Below are 17,314 nucleotides of genomic sequence, written 5' to 3'. Positions count from 1 at the left end.
CCACACCGCTGCTGAAGAATGCCGCTTTCACCCGACCGAATGCCGCCTGCCTTCTCGCCAGCTCCAGAGTTGAGTCCTGGCACAAACGAATACCAGCTCCTTCCCATTTCACCTCACGCCTTTGCTTTGCCCAACTCAGGATCTTCTCCTTAACATGGAATTTGTGGAAACAAATTATAACCGCCTTTGGTGGCTCATTTGCCTTCGGTTGGGCCTGAGCGACTGATGAGCACTGTCCAGTTCATACTGGGAGGTTCTTCTCCCTCCTCCACATATTATCCAACATCTTCACAAAGTACTGGGCTGTCCTCGGGCCCTCTACCCCCCTCCGGCAAGACCACTACTTTCAAATTCCGCCTACTTGATCTATTCCCCAGGTCCTCCACCTTGACTCTGAGTCTTTTGTTGGTCTCCACCGCCTCCGCAACTCCTCACCCATCAAGGCGAACTGGTCACTGTGCTGCAACAGAGTCTCCTCCACCCCCTTCAACTTCTCTCCTTGCTCCTGTACCTCGGCCGTTGTCTTCAACACTGCTGCCTTCAGTGGGACCATTGCCTCCTCCACTAACTCCTTCATTGCAGCCATTATCTCCTTACGTATCACCTCCATGTGTTTGGCAAACTGCTTCTCAAACTCTCCAGTCATCACCTCGGTCAGAGTTTTCACCGTAAAGGATGCTGCTCCATCCAGCGATCCTGCCTCAGCCATCTTTCCTGCTGTCAGGCTGACTCGTTCACTCGATGGTGAACTTTTGCTCACCCCTTCTTCCCAGTCGCTATTTTCTATGTCTTCGACATTCCCCACCTTCTTTATGTCTTCCTGCACCAGCTTATTAAAAAACTGCCCCTGGAACCGGACATTAAACCCCAAAAACCAGAGCCTCGAGCAGGAGCCACCCAACGTGACCACCACTGGACGTCTCAATTATCGTTAAACTTTACTTTTTGTAGAGTTTGCTATCCATTCTTCTTGTCCTCTGGCACCACATATACTTACTGTATTCCTTCGCCTACTGTGTGGTACCTTGATTTTAGGCTTTTTGAAATGTATATTGCACCCTTGTTTAGTCTTTCCGTTATTTCAATTATTCAGTAAGGATGGGCAGGCATGATATTTTCTTTTGAAATCCATGCTGACTTTTCTTTTATTATATTTTTATTTCTAAGTATTTTTCCATGTATGATAACACAGGCTTATTCAACCTTTTCACCTGCCATATTTGCATATTTTTAGGGCAGCACGGTGATGCAGTGGTTAGTGCTGCTGCCTCACGGCGCTGAGGTCCCAGGTTCGATCCCGGCTCTGGGTCACTGTCCGTGTGGAGTTTGTACATTCTCCCCGTGTTTGCGTGGGTTTCACCCCCACAACCCAAAGATGCGCAGGCGAGGTGAATTGGCCACGCTAAATTGCCCCTTAATTGGAAACAATTAATTGGGTACTCTAAATTCAAAAAAAAAACATATTTGCATATTTTTGTCACTCAAGGGACCCATATCCAAATTTTGGAAAGCTAAAAATGTAATAAATGCATTTTTTAAAGTTGAGGATTGAAGAGAAGAAACAATTTCTGCAGAGGAGTAAAGCAATGTCATAGCATTAATTTCACATTGAAAAAATGATTCAGTAATAAAATTGGTAAGATGAGAGGATTTGGTGTGTGCATGTCACGCTTACCTAGGTTCACGATACTCACTTGCCCTCATATACACTGAGTGGGTGCATATGTGGTGATGGCAGTGAGTGAGATTCCTGAAACTGGGTGTAAGGTGCGCGCCTGAATGCATCTCTCAGCACATGCTTCCTCCCTCCCCGGGCACTGCTCTAGCACAGCCCCGCATCTGCGCGGCCCCAGGCGTGCCCACGTGCACCTCCTCCCTCCCGATACCTGTCCTGCCCCACATTGTCCCGAGGCCCATCCGCATGGGTACTCTGCTCCTCCCTCCCCTCGCAGCCCCAGGCGCGCATATGCACGCTTCCGCCCTCCCCGGAGCTGAGGCAACAGTGCTAACCATTGTGCCACCCCTTCCACTGTGGAGATTAGCATGTGTGCTGGTTGGTGAGGGAGTATGCCTTTTTTCAAAAAAGCCTGGCGTACAGAATCGCAGAGTTCTATTACGTGAGTTAAATGTTTTGTTCCATGAACTTTGTTTTAAAGTAGTTTACTTTGTGGGTCAAGGTTTGCCTAAAGTCCTTTTGTTTCAGCATTTACAGTGAAGGAAGCGGATAGAGTTGCTAATGTACATCATTGGCCCATAATGATGTGTTCTAAACTTTGCGAATTGCTGAGTTTGCTGTTGGTGTACGCAAGAGGAGAGGAATAAGAAACAGTCTGGTCTGGTTCCATATTGGAGGGATACTCTACAGTGATGCTCATGGAAACAGGGGATGACTTGATGGATATTGAACTATTTCTTGAATATCGAAACTCTGATACTGCCGCGATGCCTAAAATGTGTCTTTATTCTTGTAAGTGGCAGTCGCAGGATAAAGAACAGGGAACAATCATTTAGAACTGGGATGAGGAGAAATTTCTTTAAGGGGTTGTATCTTTGGAATTCTCTACCTCAGTTGTCGGTGTGCCATCGAGAGAGACAGATTTTCGGTATCTCAGGGAATCGAGGGTTATGTGGAACAGATGTGAAAGTGGAGTTCAAACCCAACATCATTCATTACCATAATGAATTGAGGAGCAGGCTTGATCAGTAGTAAGGCCTGCTCCTATTTATGTTCTTTTGAAGTTTCATTAAAGGCACTCGGCTCTAGAATATGATGACAGAACTCGAGTAATGTGAGTCTCAGCATAAAGAGAAGGACTTTATTGAATTGTACAGTCAGTTGAAACATGGAGCCTTGCCAAACTCGAGGTCCTCAAATGCCTTTTGAGATTTCAATAATTTGGTGTGGAGTAGTGTTTGCAATGACATCACAGTTGGGTGTTGGGTATTTTATTTTCCTGAAGGCGATCTTGCAATTTCATTATTAATAACAAAACTCTTTCCCTTGATGTTATAACTTCCTTTTGGCTGGGGACAATTGGTTATCCCATGACTCTCGGGGTATGAGCGCCCCCAATTGGGGGGGGGGGGGGGGGGGGGGGGGGGGTCGGGGCAATAACTAGCAGTTGCAGCTGTAAAAATAGAGCCGGCCAGTATGGTACCGAATGGAAAGAAGGACGCAGTAGTGAACTACTGTTGCTGAGTACTTATTGTTGTAAATAAAGTTACTTTCTGTTTGACTTTACAAACTCATACTGGATTTTTTGTGACACTCACAAAACTTGTGTTCAAATCTCTCCATAGCCTATCCCCCTCATGATCTCTGTAACCTCCTCCAGCCCTCTAGGATCTCTGTGAATCTTCAATTCTAGCTTCTTGCACCTAACGGACTTTTATTGCTGCACCAGTGATAGCTGTGACTTCAGTTGCATTGGCACTTGAGACATTCCTTAAACATACCATGTTATTCAACTTTTGGTCACCCACCATTCGATCTACTATGGAGTTTGGTGTTGGAACACTTCTTTGAAGCATCTTAGGATATAGTACAGTGCAGAAGGAGGACATTCAGCCCATCGAGTCTGCACCGACCCACTTAGGCCCTCGCTTCCACCCTATCCCGTAACCCAATAACCCCATTCCTAACCTTTTTGGTCACTAAGGGCAATTTAGCATGTCCAATCTACCTAAACTGCACGCCTTTGGACTGTGGGAGGAAACTGGAGCACCCGGAGGAAACCCACGCAGACACGGGGAGAACATGCACTCCGCATAGACAGTGACTCAGCGGAGAATCGAAACTGGGACCCTGGCGCTGTGAAGCCACTTGTGCTGCCCTCCACTTGTGCTACCGTGCTGCCCTATCTTGTAATGCAAGATTCTGAAGGCACGGTGTAAATATAAATTGTTACAGTTTATGAATTCCAGTCACACGATTGTATCTTTCTTGGTTTGTATAAACACCACTCCAAAAATCTTTTTCTGTTTTTAGGTTTTCTTTCTGCAGAGTGAGGACCAACCCAGTGGTCTAAGTGACCCAGCAGATCATAGCAAACTTACAGAGAATGTGGCCAAGGCGTTTTGCTTAGCACTCTGCCCCCATCTTAAGCTGCTGAAAGAAGATGGAAAGGCAAAGCTGGGTCTCCGTGTCACACTTGATTCAGACCAGGTACTTAAATGAAATGTTATATCCAAACAAAGCAAACTTTAATTAATAGCATGTCATCTTCTCTTCCAGAAAAGCTAGAATATTGATGCAGATCCATAATTGATAATTTTGCAAAAGGAACTGTTCAAATTATGTTTCATGCTTCTGATCTTTCCATAATTGGAGTTTAGAGAGGTGGGAGGACAGGTGGGAGAATAGAAACCAATATGATACTGACTTTTGACTTCCCTCTCAGCCACTTCCCATGGTTCACTTAAACTTACTATGAGGTAGAATAAGGAAATGGAAGCAAAATGGGAGGACGATGGTGTGGAGTTATAGAAAAAGCTAAGGAAGTTGAGTTTAGTGCAATTCTGTATTTTTCACTTCTGGAGTGGTTTGCAACTTGAGGAATTTCTAAGAATGACACTTGCCTGCTTCAGCATGAAATAGAGGGATATAGAACCAAAGAATTCCTGCAGTGCAGAAGGAGGCCATTCTGCCCATCGTGTCTGCACCAATCTGAAACAGCACCCTACCTAGGCCCACTCCCCCACCCTACCTAGGCCCACTCCCCCACCCTATCCCCATCTAACTTGCACACCTTTGAACACCCCGGGTGAATTTAGCATGGCTAATCCATCTAACCTGCACATTTTCGGACTGTAGATGCAGAATCATGGCAGAAAGATGATCAGAATGGCCCTGAATGCCAAATTAAATGAAGAGGTGGACTAAGAACATAAGAACTAGGAGCAGGAGTAGGCCATCTGGCCCCTCGAGCCTGCTCTGCCATTCAATCAGATCATGGCTGATCTTTTGTGGACTCAGCTCCACTTTCCGGCCCGAACACCATAACCCTTAATCCCTTTATTCTTTAAAAAACTATCTATCTTTATCTTAAAAACATTTAATGAAGGAGCCTCAACTGCTTCACTGGGCAAGGAATTCCATAGATTCACAACCCTTTGGTTGAAAGTTCCTCCTAACCTCAGTCCTAAATCTACTTCCCCTTATTTTTAGGCTATGCCCCCTACTTCTGCTTTCACCCGCCAGTGGAAACAACCTGCACGCATCTATCCTATCTAATCCCTTCATAATTTTATATGTTTCTATAAGTTCCCCCCGCATCCTTCTAAATTCCAACGAATACAGTCCCAGTCTACTCAACCTCTCCTCATAATCCAACTCCCTCAACTCTGGGATTAACCTAATGAATCTCTTCTGCACACCCTCCAGCGCCAATACGTCCTTTCTCGGGTAAGGAGACCAAAACTGAACACAATACTCCAGGTGTGGCCTCACTAACACCTTATACAATTGCAGCATAACCTCCCTAGTCTTAAACTCCTTTGCTCTAGCAATGAAGGACAAAACTCCATTTGCCTTCTTAATCACCTCTTGCACCTGTAAACCAACGTTTTGCGACTCATGCACTAGCACACCCAGGTCTCTCTGCAGAGCAGCATGTTTTTATATTTTATTTAGATAATCCCTTTTGCTGTTATTCCTTCCAAAATGGATAACCTCACATTTGTCAACATTGTATTGCATCTGCCAGAGCCTAGCCCATTCACTTAACCTATCCAAATCCCTCTGCAGACTACCGGTATCATCTGCACTTTTTGCTTTACCACTCATCTTATTGTCGTCTGAAAACTTGGACACATTGCACTTGGTGCCCAACTCCAAATCATCTATGTAAATTGTGAACAATTGTGGGCCCAACACTGATCCCTGAGGGACACCACTAGCTACTGATTGCCAACCAGAGAAACACCCATTAACCCCCACTCTTTGCTTTCTATTAATTAACCAATCCTCTATCCATGCTACTACTTTACCCTTAATGCCATGCATCTTTATCTTATGCAGCAACCTTTTGTGTGGCACCTTGTCAAAAGCTTTCTGGCAATCCAGTACCACATCCATTCCCTCCCCATTATCTACCGCACTGGTAATGTCCTCAAAAATTCCACTAAATTAGTTAGGCACGACCTGCCCTTTATGAACCCATGCTGCATCTGCCCAATGGGACAATTTCCATCCAGATGCCTCGCTATTTCTTCTTTGATGATAGATTCCAGCATCTTGCCCACTACCGAAGTTAAGCTAACTGACCTATAATCACCCGCTTTCTACCTCCCTCCTTTTTTAAACAGTGGCGTCACGTTTGCTAATTTCCGATCCGCCGGGACCACCCCAGAGTCTAGTGAATTTTGGTAAATTATCACTAGTGCATTTGCAATTTCCCTAGCCATTTCTTTTAGTACTTTGGGATGCATTCCATCAGGGCCAGGAGGCGTGTCTACTATTAGTCCCATTAGCTTGCCCATCACTACCTCCTCAGTGATAACAATCATCTCAAGATCCTCACCTGTCATAGCCTCATTTCTAACAGTCACTGGCATGTTATTTGTGTCTTCCACTGTGAAGACCGATACAAAAAACCTGTTCAGTTCCTCAGCCATTTCCTCATCTCCCATTATTAAATCTCCCTTCTCATCCTCTAAAGGACCAATATTTACCTTAGCCACTCTTTTTTGTTTTATATATTTGTAGAAACTTTTACTATCTGTTTTTATATTCTGAGCAAGTTTACTCTCATAATCTATCCTGCTCTTCTTTATAGATTTTTTAGTAGCTTTCTGTTGCCCCCTAAAGATTTCCCAGTCCTCTAGTCTCCCACTAATCTTTGCCACTTTGTATGCTTATTCCTTCAATTTGATACTCTTCCTTATTTCCTTAGATATCCACGGTCGATTTTCCCTCTTTCTGCCATCCTTCCTTTTTGTTGGTATAAACCTTTGCTGAGCACTGTGAAAAATCGCTTGGAAGGTCTTCCACTGTTCCTCAACTGTTTCACCATAAAGTCTTTGCTCCCAGTCTACCTTAGCTAGCTCTTCTCTCATCCCATTGTAATCTCCTTTGTTTAAGCACAAAACACTAGTGTTTGATTTTACCTTCTCGCCCTCCATCTGTATTTTAAATTCCACCATATTGTGATCGCTCCTTCCGAGAAGATCCCTAACTGAGATCATTAATCAATCCTGTCTCATTACACAGGACCAGATCTAGGACTGCTTGTTCCAGGTTCCATTACATACTGTTCGAGGAAACTATCACGGATATATTTTATAAACTCCTCCTCAAGGCTGCCTTGACTGACCTGGTTAAACCAATCGACATGTAGATTAAAATCCCTCATGATAACTGCTGTACCACTTCTACATGCATCCATTATTTCTTTGTTTATTGCCTGCCCCACTATAATGTTACTATTTGGTGGCCTATAGACTACTCCTATCAGTGACTTTTTTGCCTAGATCGTTTCAAAAACTTTCTATGGGTCTTAGTCTGATTGCAGTTGTTAGAAAATGTTTAAAATTGTCAACTTTAAACAGTGAATTGTTACAGGTAAACTTTCATTTAAAAAGAAATGCTGTGCATTGACCTAATCACTGGTGCTCAATATTAAGCATAAATGAATGTTTCTCTTTTTACAAAGTGTCCAATCTACTTTCATGATCTTAATTTACTTATTCAGGTTGGATATCAAGCTGGTAGTAATGGACAGCCTCTTCCTTCACTGTATATGAACGACCTGGACAGTGCTTTGGTTCCAGTAATCCATGGTGGAGCGTGTCAGTTGAGTGAAGGGTCAGTTGTGATAGAGCTCATCTTTTACATCTTGGAGAGCTTCTCTTAGAAACATGAAAAATCTTTCCTTCTCACTGATGGGTGTGCTTTGCTCCATGATTAAAAACATTTGCACTTTAAACTGTTGGTATGATCAAATTGAATTGGTGCTCCATTATTGCTGAATCTACTATGCACCATGGACCATTGCAGTTAATGTAACGCAGGTCAAGGTACCTGCCTTTCAACTTTCCATAAAGTTTGGACATGATCTTTGTTGGACTGATACTGAAGCATGAAAATTTCAATTTCTGCTACTAGTTTACATTGCCTGGATTGACAGCATATCATTCTTGAGGATTTTGAGATCGGTTTGCAGGTTGAAGTAAAATGAGGACACATCAGTGGTTATAGTGACACATCATATGAGGACGGTATAAGAAATGCTTTGGTGATACCAGTACTCACTGACCTCAATAATCACTACTTTCCTTACACAATCAGCAGTTAATCTATTTGATTTGTATATAATGTATGTATGTCTGATGTTTTGAAGCACTTACCTATGCCTTGTATGCCACAAAATGGGAACATTGTGGTAATCTCTAGCCATGAAATAAAAGTAATGTATAGTCTAAAAGTAAAAGACCTTTTAATGACTTCCTCAGCCATATTGCATTTCGTATCAGCTGTATTAACTGTATTTGCTGGTGCATGAGCACCTCAGGTAATAACTGTTCATATAAACAGGGATTAGTGTTTAAAATCTCCATGGAAGGAAACTGCTTCTATTATGGATAGTCACCCAAGAATAGAAAAGTATCCTTGGTGCTGGAATGAAGCAGAATCTTGGGCAAATGAATTCCTGTAAGTAAATGTAAAATGTGGTTATTTAAAAGCCAAATACTCTGTATATTTGTTTTCTTGCATTTAGAAACATCTCCAATTCAAGAATAGTTAATATAAAGGAAATTAAATGCTTCCTTTATTTAAAAAGAATTGTAGCATTGGCTTAAGAATTAGCAAGTAGGTGTTCTCTTAGTCTAGCCTATTTCCTTCAACTGTATATTACTGCTTGAATGGAAATGTGGTTTTTACCTTGCATATAAGAGACAAATATACAGAATCATTGTACATTTAGATGAAATGCTGTTCCATTTCCTTGTTTTTTCTATTGGCAGTAGTCAAATGTGCACTTTAGAAACTGATTATAAATAAATGGTTTCCTAATAAAACCTTATTGAATAGTATATTAAGTATTTATCACGTTAAATACACAACAGCAATAAAAATTATTCTTGCAGAAATTTGTGACTTTTTTATGTTAATAGTTTAAGGCTTGGAGTTACTGTTAGCTTTGCACCAGGTACAGTGAATTGAGGGAAGAATTTTCTATCCACAGTTAAATTTTTACTTGTACCTTGTAAGAAAGTTGATTCACAAAATTGGGGTTCCTGTTACTTCAGTGGGGAGAGAAGAGGAAGAAATCGCCAACAATATTGTCGGTTTGAACAGGGCATATGTTGCTACAGTATTGTTACGATCGCAGTTGAACTAGTTGAACTTTTTGAATGTAGATAAATTAGAATAAGACCATGGGATGCTCTAGTTTAAAACAATGTTTTAAAAATTAAGCAGTCACTGTAAAGTATGGTGATTTTGATCATGATACTTTCAAACTTTGTCTTTTGAGAAATTGATCGGCAGCTGAGAGTTCCATGGGCATGATCTTCACCAAAAATGACGCACATGGTTGCAGAACCTGCTCAACTCAGTCTGGATGGAGTAGATCTACCAATGTTAACTTCAAGTAACAACTGCAGTTATTTGCTTATTCTCAGCTTCTAAATCTAGACCCAGTCTTCCGCTTTCTTGTGCTGCACCAGGGGACTGTTATTCCCTCATGCATTTTGCTCTTGTGCATTCACTATGGTATTGTCTCAAACAATTAAGAGTTAACTTGCAGTATAAATTGTGTTGCCTTTGAAATTTGGCGTTCTTGCGTCGATCCTGATGAGTGCAAGACAAACGCTTTGACAATGTATTTTTTTCCAGCAGTACTCAAGTTCTGTATTACCAAGCAACTAATCATCATACTTGCTGGCCTTAGGGGAAGGAACAAACTGTTTTCTACATAATGTGGGTACAGTATGGGAAAGTAAACGCCAGGGGCAATTATTCAATGCAAGGCTTTTAGAACATAAATCGATGTATGGAAAAATATTAATATGGAAAACATTGGCATGATACAGTACCTGTAGTATTTTGCTTTTGTACAAGGACAGCAAGATTTAGAAAGATGTAAGTGCACTACCCCATTTAACACACCCAACCAATACTGAGCGGGGTTTAGGTATGCTGATTACCAGGCACAACAGTGGATTAATAAAGCAGTGTTGTTCAACCCAACTGTTTCGTCCTAAAGGTAGAGAGCTGGGACATCCCAACTGTTCCTACTGAGACTTCCAGGGGAAGGATCGGACCAAGGTCCAGAATGTGAGGACTGATGATGCAGTGTGTGAGATGAAAAAAGGGAATAAACACAACCACCCCAATGATGTAAGAAATTACTTTTTTTTAAAGAAAATATTTTATTGAAGCATTTGTAATTTTCAGTTTAACAAATTTAACATTCTTAACAACCTAGCGGCCTGCGCATGCAACCACATCACAATAACATACCCAACTACCCACCCGCCCTAGCTCTAGTTACCCGTATATTAGATTCCCTGCCCTTATTTTAGCACTGCCATGCCTCCCATTTCCCCCCTTTCTGCTGACTTTCAGTTTTCCTTAATGAAGTCGATGAATGGCTGGCACCTCCGAGCAAACCCGAGTTGAACCTCTCAAGGCGAACTTAATCTTTTCCAGCCTGAGAAACCCTGCCATGTCACTGACCCCCACACCTGACTTTGGAGGCTCCCGGTCCCTCCATCCCAGCAAAATCCGTCTCCGGGCCACCAGGGAGGAGAAAGCCAGAACATCGGTCTCCCTCCCCCACTCGGCCCCCGGTTCTTCCGATGCCCCAAATATTGCCATTTCTGGACCCGGAGTCACCGTCCCTTCCAGGACCTCTGACATGACGTCTGCAAATCCATGCGAGAATCACCACTTCGGACACACCCAGAACATATGCACATGATTTTCCAGGCTTCCCCGCAGTGTCTGCACCTGTCCTCCACTTCCTCAAAAAAATTACTCATCCAGGCTACTGTCATGTGGGCCCTATGAACCACATTGAACTTTCCACAGACTTCCCATCTGTGGAAGTCTCTTTTCATATGCTCGACCACCCTGCCCAGATTTAACTTATTGAGCTGACCCCAGTCCCTAGCCACCTGGATCCCCAGGTAACTAAAACTCCTACCCACCACTTTGAACGGTAACTCCCTCAGTCTCCTCTCTGTCCCTGTGCCTGGATCGCAAGCACCTCACTCTTACCCATATTTAACTTGTAGCCTGAGAACCGACCAAATTCTTCCAGTATCTCCATAATTCCACCCCCCTCCCCCCCCCCAATGGGTCTGTTATGTACAGGAGCAAATCGTCTGTGTAGAGTCTGACTCTATGTTCCACCCCCCTCCCCTCCTCTCCTCACTATTCCCTGCCAACATTTCGATGACCTAAGGGCCATTGCCAAGGGCTCTATAGCCAGGGAAAACAGTAGTGGGGAGAGTGGACACCCCTGTCTTGTCCCCCTACACAAACTGAAGTATTCTGACCGGACCTGGTTGGTCCTTGCATTCACCACCGGTGCCTGGTATAGCAACCGGACCCAGTTCACCAATCCCTGCCCAAACCCAAACCTTTTCAATATATCCCACAAGTACTTCCACTCCATCTGGTCATAGGCCTTTTCTGCATCCATGGCTACTATCACCTCAACCTCGCGCCTTTCCGCTGGCATCATTATAACATTTACGAGCTGTCTAATGTTGGATGTCAAGTGCTGTCCCTTCACAAATCCCGTCTGGTCCTCCCCTATTACCCACCGGACACAGTCCTCAATACGTGTGGCCAGGATCTTTGCCAGCAACTTCACATCTACATTCAAAGGAGAGCTCGGCCTATATAATCCACAACTCTCTGGATCCTTATCCCGCTTCAAAATAAGGGAAATTGATGTCTGTGATAACGTTGGGGGGAGCACTCCCAGCTCATTGGACTCATTAAAGGCTTTTACCAAGAGCAGCCCCAGTAACCCAGAAAACGTTTTGTAAAATTCCACCGGGTATCCATCAGGTCCCGGAGCCTTACCCGATTGCATCGCCCCAGTCCGTCTACCACCTCCCCAAGCCCGATTATACCTTCCACCAACTCCTTGTATCCTTGGGAACTGCAGCCCCCCCCCCCCCCACCAAAGAATCGCTTTGTACCCTTCTCCCCGGCTGGGGGTTCTGATTTATAAAGTCGGCTATAAAATTCCCGAAACACATCGTTCACCCACTCCGGGTCCACAACCACCCCTTGTATCCTTTACTGTCCCAATTTCTCTTGCCGCCTCCTGTTTCCTCAGCTAATGCGCCAACATCTTGCTGGCTTTTCCCCATATTCATACACCGCCCCCTTTACCCTCTGTGGTGAATGTGTAACCACTATAAATTCACACTGTACATTACTGTGTCGCTGTGGATTCCATCTGTGAACCGTTGCGTGGCTCTGCCCACAGGGGGAGATGAGGAGCATGCACAGGGCTCCGCCCCCAGCAGGAAGTATAAGTGCTGCGGTCCTATGAGTCCGCCCTCAGTTCAGTTTAGTTGCAGGCAGACTCAGTTGTAAGCCGATTAAAGCCACAGTTTACTTCAACTCGTGTCTCTGAATGAATTGATGGTCGCATCAATTTAATCGACTTAAAAACTACTATGGAATCAGCCCTCAAACCTGACCGACTGGAACTCGACCCACAGGCCGCAGAAGCAAAGGAAATTTTTTTGCATTTGCTTCGGTGCTTCAAGGCCTACCTGGCTGCGTCAACTACCTCCTCTGTTACAGAAGAACAGAAATTCAGTATTCTCCACGCACGGGTGAGCCATCGTATTTCAACTCAACTTGATGTAACTGACTTTTATACTGAGGCCCTCGCGATGCTCGACCGCCTGTACGTGCAGCCCGTGAATGAAGTCTACGCGCGACACATCTTTACAACTCGTCGCCAGTGCCCTGGGGAGTCACTAGAAGACTGTCTGCGAGATCTTAAAGCCCTAGCACGCGAATGTAACTTCCAGGCCGTGACAGCCTCCCAGCACATGGAACTCGCCGTCCGAGACTTGTATGTTGCAGGGGTCCGATCCAGTTATGTGTGGCAGCGTCTTCTTGAGAAAGGGGCCCAGGACCTGGAGGACACGGTAAAACTAGCGACCTTGTTAGAGGTCGCTTTCCAAAGCCTAACCACATTCCCGGCCGATCACGCGACCCCCATCATGGATCTCCGACCAGAGACTGCCCCAGGCCTGCTCCGTGCGGCCACCCGCCCACCACGGAGGGCTATTGTGCCACTTTTGCGGCCAGCCCCAATACCCCTGGCAGCAATGCCTGGCCCGCAACGCAACCTGCAGCAGCTGCGGGCGAAAAGGACACTCTGCTAAGGCCTGCCTGGCCAAACCTAAATACTCGAACCCTAACACTCGCTCCTCCGACTCCCAGGCCCGCAGACCCCGCAATGTGGCAGCATATCTGCCGACTCCACCTCCGCACAACATGTGCGACTCACGGGTGCTGCCATCTTGGCAATCCTCCCCCATGCGGCCGGCCATGTGCGATTCATTTGGGCCGCCATCTTCCTCGCCGCCCGCCACGTGTGATCAACAGGGGCCGCCATCTTGGCCATCACCCGCTACGCCACTCGACGATTACGACCTCCACAGACAGTCATCACGGGGCCACTCCAGCACCGCCGACCACGCCACCAACTACCCGCAGCTCAGTGCAGTCACTTTGGATCAGTCACGGCCAAAGCACCTCAAGAACTCCATAATGTGCGTCCAGATCAACGGATATGAAACACTGTATCCTGTTCGACTCCGGGAGCACTGAGAGCTTCGTTCACCCAGATCTGGTAAGGCGCTGCTCGCTCCCGATATTTCCGACACAGCAAACAATCTCCCTCGCCTCGGGGTCGCACTCCGTTCAGATGGGGCGCACTACTGCGACGTTAACAATACAGGGCGCCAACTACACCAGCTTCCAACTGTATGTGATCCCAGAACTCTGAGACCCCCTCCTCCTAGGACTGGATTTCCAGTGCAACCTCAGGAGCCTAACACTCAGCTTCGGCGGACCCCTTCCCCCACTCACTATATGTAGTCTAGCAACGCTGAAAATCAACCCCCCTCCACTCTTCGCTAATCTCACCGTCAACTGCAAACCAGTCGCCACTCGCAGCAGGAGGTATAGCCTGCAGGCCAGGGTGTTTATCAGATCTGAAGTCCGGCTTCTTTTGCGTGAAGGAGTCAAAGAGGCCAGTAATAGCCCCTGGAGAGCTCAGGTGGTGATCGGCAAGACCGGGGAAAAGTTCCGGATGGTGGTTGATTACAGCCAGACCATTAACCGGTTCACGCACCTCAATACGTACCCCCTCCCTCGGATTGCAGACATGATAAATCAGATCGCCCAGAACCGCATATTCTCCACGGTGGATCTGAAATCTGCATACCACCAGCTCCCAATCAGCCCGGAGGACCGCCACTACACTGCATTCGAGGCAGATGGCCGCCTTTTCCATTTCCTCCGGGTTCCCTTTGGCGTCACGAACAGGGTTTCGGTGTTCCAATGAGCAATGGACAAATGGGGGACCAGTACAGGCTGCGGGCCACATTTGCGTACTTGAATAACGTCACCATCTGCGGCCATGACCAGCAGGACCACGACGCCAACCTCCACCGATTTCTCCAAACCACCCAAAATCTTAATCTCACATACAAGGAGAAATGCGTTTTCCGCACAACCAGACTAGCCATCCTCAGCTACGTCATGGAAAACGGGGTCCTAGGACCTGACCCTGACCGTATGTGCCCCCTCTTACAACTCCCTCTCCCTCACTGTTTCAAGGCCCTCAAGAGGTGCCTCGGATTTTTTTCATACTACGCCCAGTGGGACCCCCAGTATGCGGACAAAGCCCGCCCACTATTTAAGGCCACACTCTTCCCACTGTCAGCCGAGGCTCGCCAGGCCTTCAACTGCATTAAGGCGGACATCGCCAAAGCCACCATGCGGGCGGCAGATGAGTCTGTCCCATTCCAGGTGGAGAGCGACGCCTCAGAGGTCGCTCTCGCTGCCACTCTGAACCAGGCAGGTAGGGCAGTAGCGTTCTTTCCCCGAACCCTCTCCGCTTCGGAACTTCGACACTCCTCAGTCGAAAAGGAAACCCAAGCCATTGTGGAAGCCGTACGTACTGGAGGCACTACCTCACTGGTAGAGGTTTACCCTCATCACCGACCAGAGATCGGTTGCCTTTATGTTTGACAACTCGCAGCGGGGCAAAATCAAGAATGACAAAATCTTGCGGTGGAGGATCGAACTCTCCACCTATAATTATGATATCATATATCGTCCTGGGAAGCTCAATGAGCCCCCAGATGCCTTGTCCCACGGCACATGTGCCAGCGCGCAAGACGACCGACTGCAAGCTATCCACAATGACCTCTGCCACCCGGGGGTCACCCGGCTCGCCCACTACATCAAGGCCCGCAATCTTCCTTTCTCCACCGAGGCGGCTAAAGCCGTCACCAGGAATTGCCCGATCTGCGCGGAGTGTAAACCGCACTGCTATAGACCAGACAAGGTCCACCTGGTAAAGGCATCCCAGCCCTTTGAATGACTGAGTATTGATTTCAAAGGGCCCCTCCCTTCAAACAACCGTAACATCTACTTTCTCAATATTATAGATGAGTTCTCCCGTTTCCCTTTTGCCATCCCATGCCCCGATATAACCACCCCCACGGTTATCAGAGCCCTGCACAGCGTCTTCACCCTGTTTGGTTTCCCCAGCTACGTCCACAGTGACAGGGATTCGTCCTTCATGAGCGACGAACTGCGTCAGCAACTGCTTGGCAAGGGCATCGCCTCGAGCAGGACTACCAGCTATAACCCCAGGGGGAACAGGCAGGTGAGGAGGGAGAACGCGACGGTCTGGAAGACTGCCCTACTGACCCTACGGTCCAGTAATCTCCCGACTTTCACTGGCAGGAGGTCCTCCCCGATGCGCTTTATGCAATTAGGTCCCTCCTTTGTACGGCCACAAACCAGACTCCTCATGATCGATTATTTGTCTTCCCTAGGGGCACTACTATGGGGCCCTCGCTTCCATCCTGGTTGAGGACACTGGGCCCTGTCCTCCTTCGGAAGCACGTCCGGACACACAACAGACCCCCTGGTAGAGAGGGTCCTGCTCCTGCACTCAAACCCCCACTATGCATTTGTCGAACACCCCGATGGCCGACAGGACACCGTTTCCGTCTGGGACCTGGCACCCGTGAGATCTACTACCACTACTGCCGATGTACCTCCCACATTACACCCCACCCGACCTCCCATGCCCTGCGCCCCTGCACCTACTAGCTTCCCGCACCCCCTTCCACCCGTCACACCGGTCTGCAGGAACAAAGCTCTGGAAGAACCACCCACGGACTCGCACCAAACATCCTTCCACAGCCATCCGAAACGGCTACAACACCAGTGCTTCATTGGTCTCAACGCACGATTCGGGTGCCGGACCAGCTGAACTTGGAGACCCGTCACTTGGAGACCGCCGGACTTGATTTTTTTTAACGGGGTGAATGTGTAACCACTATAAATTCACATTGTACATTACTGTGTCCCTGTGGGCTCTATCTGTGAGCCATTGCGTGGCTCTGCCCACTGGGGGAGATGAGGAGCATGTACAGGCTCCGTCCCCAGCAGGAAGTATAAATGCTGCGGTCCTGCGAATCCACCCTCAGTTCAGCATAGTTGCAGGCAGGCTCAGTTGTAAGCTGATTAAAGCCACAGTTTACTTCAACTCGTGTCTCTGAATGAATTGATGGTCGCATCACCCTCCTCAGCTGCCCCTCTGTCTTACCAAAGATATACATAATATCCTGAGACTCCTCAATAATTAATCTTTTGTCAATATCTGGTTTTGTAGGGCTGCTGTTGCAACCCCCCCCCCCCCCCTCTCTCCTCCAGTGGCTAATGGTTTGCTCCCCAATTACCTGCAGATCCCCCAAAATCTATCCTTAATCGTCATCCAGCACTTAGGATCCACCTCTAATAAATCTGCAGAATTGCCTGTGGTGCTAATTCAGTCCCTTTGTTTCTGAAACCCCAAGATCAATATTGCAAACAATCTGTTCCTTTGACTCCAGCCCTTTTTGCCACTGGTAGGACAAAGGATTTAGAGCTTTCAGCTGCATGATCACCACTAAAATTGTAAGATAATTTAGGATCCTGCTGGGTTAATTAACTTCATCCTTAAATTCCTCAATTTCAGTAACCGATTATTTTTTTTTTCAAATCAAGTTACAGCACGGGAGATGGTTATTCGGTCTGTTATGT

The 17,314-nt window shown here is 46.5% G+C and overlaps 1 protein-coding gene across 5 annotated transcripts in view; it reads left to right on the top strand.

The window, feature by feature from the left end:
• LOC119964578 (zinc finger FYVE domain-containing protein 9-like) overlaps nt 1-9,090 on the top strand; it is a 202,352-nt gene extending 193,262 nt beyond the window's left edge. For all 5 annotated transcript variants that reach the window (XM_038794249.1, XM_038794247.1, XM_038794252.1 and 2 more), the window contains 2 exons: nt 3,989-4,165; nt 7,692-9,090. In XM_038794249.1, the coding sequence (XP_038650177.1) occupies nt 3,989-4,165; nt 7,692-7,853 (339 nt within the window). In that variant the 3' untranslated portion in view covers nt 7,854-9,090. The remainder of the gene's footprint in view (nt 1-3,988; nt 4,166-7,691) is intronic.
• The last annotated feature ends 8,224 nt before the right edge of the window (nt 9,091-17,314 follow it).

Source organism: Scyliorhinus canicula, chromosome 4, assembly GCF_902713615.1.
Source record: "Scyliorhinus canicula chromosome 4, sScyCan1.1, whole genome shotgun sequence".
Lineage (NCBI taxonomy): Eukaryota > Metazoa > Chordata > Chondrichthyes > Carcharhiniformes > Scyliorhinidae > Scyliorhinus > Scyliorhinus canicula.
The sequence above is the reverse complement of the archived record's forward strand: the minus strand, read 5'-3'. Positions and strand labels throughout refer to the sequence as shown.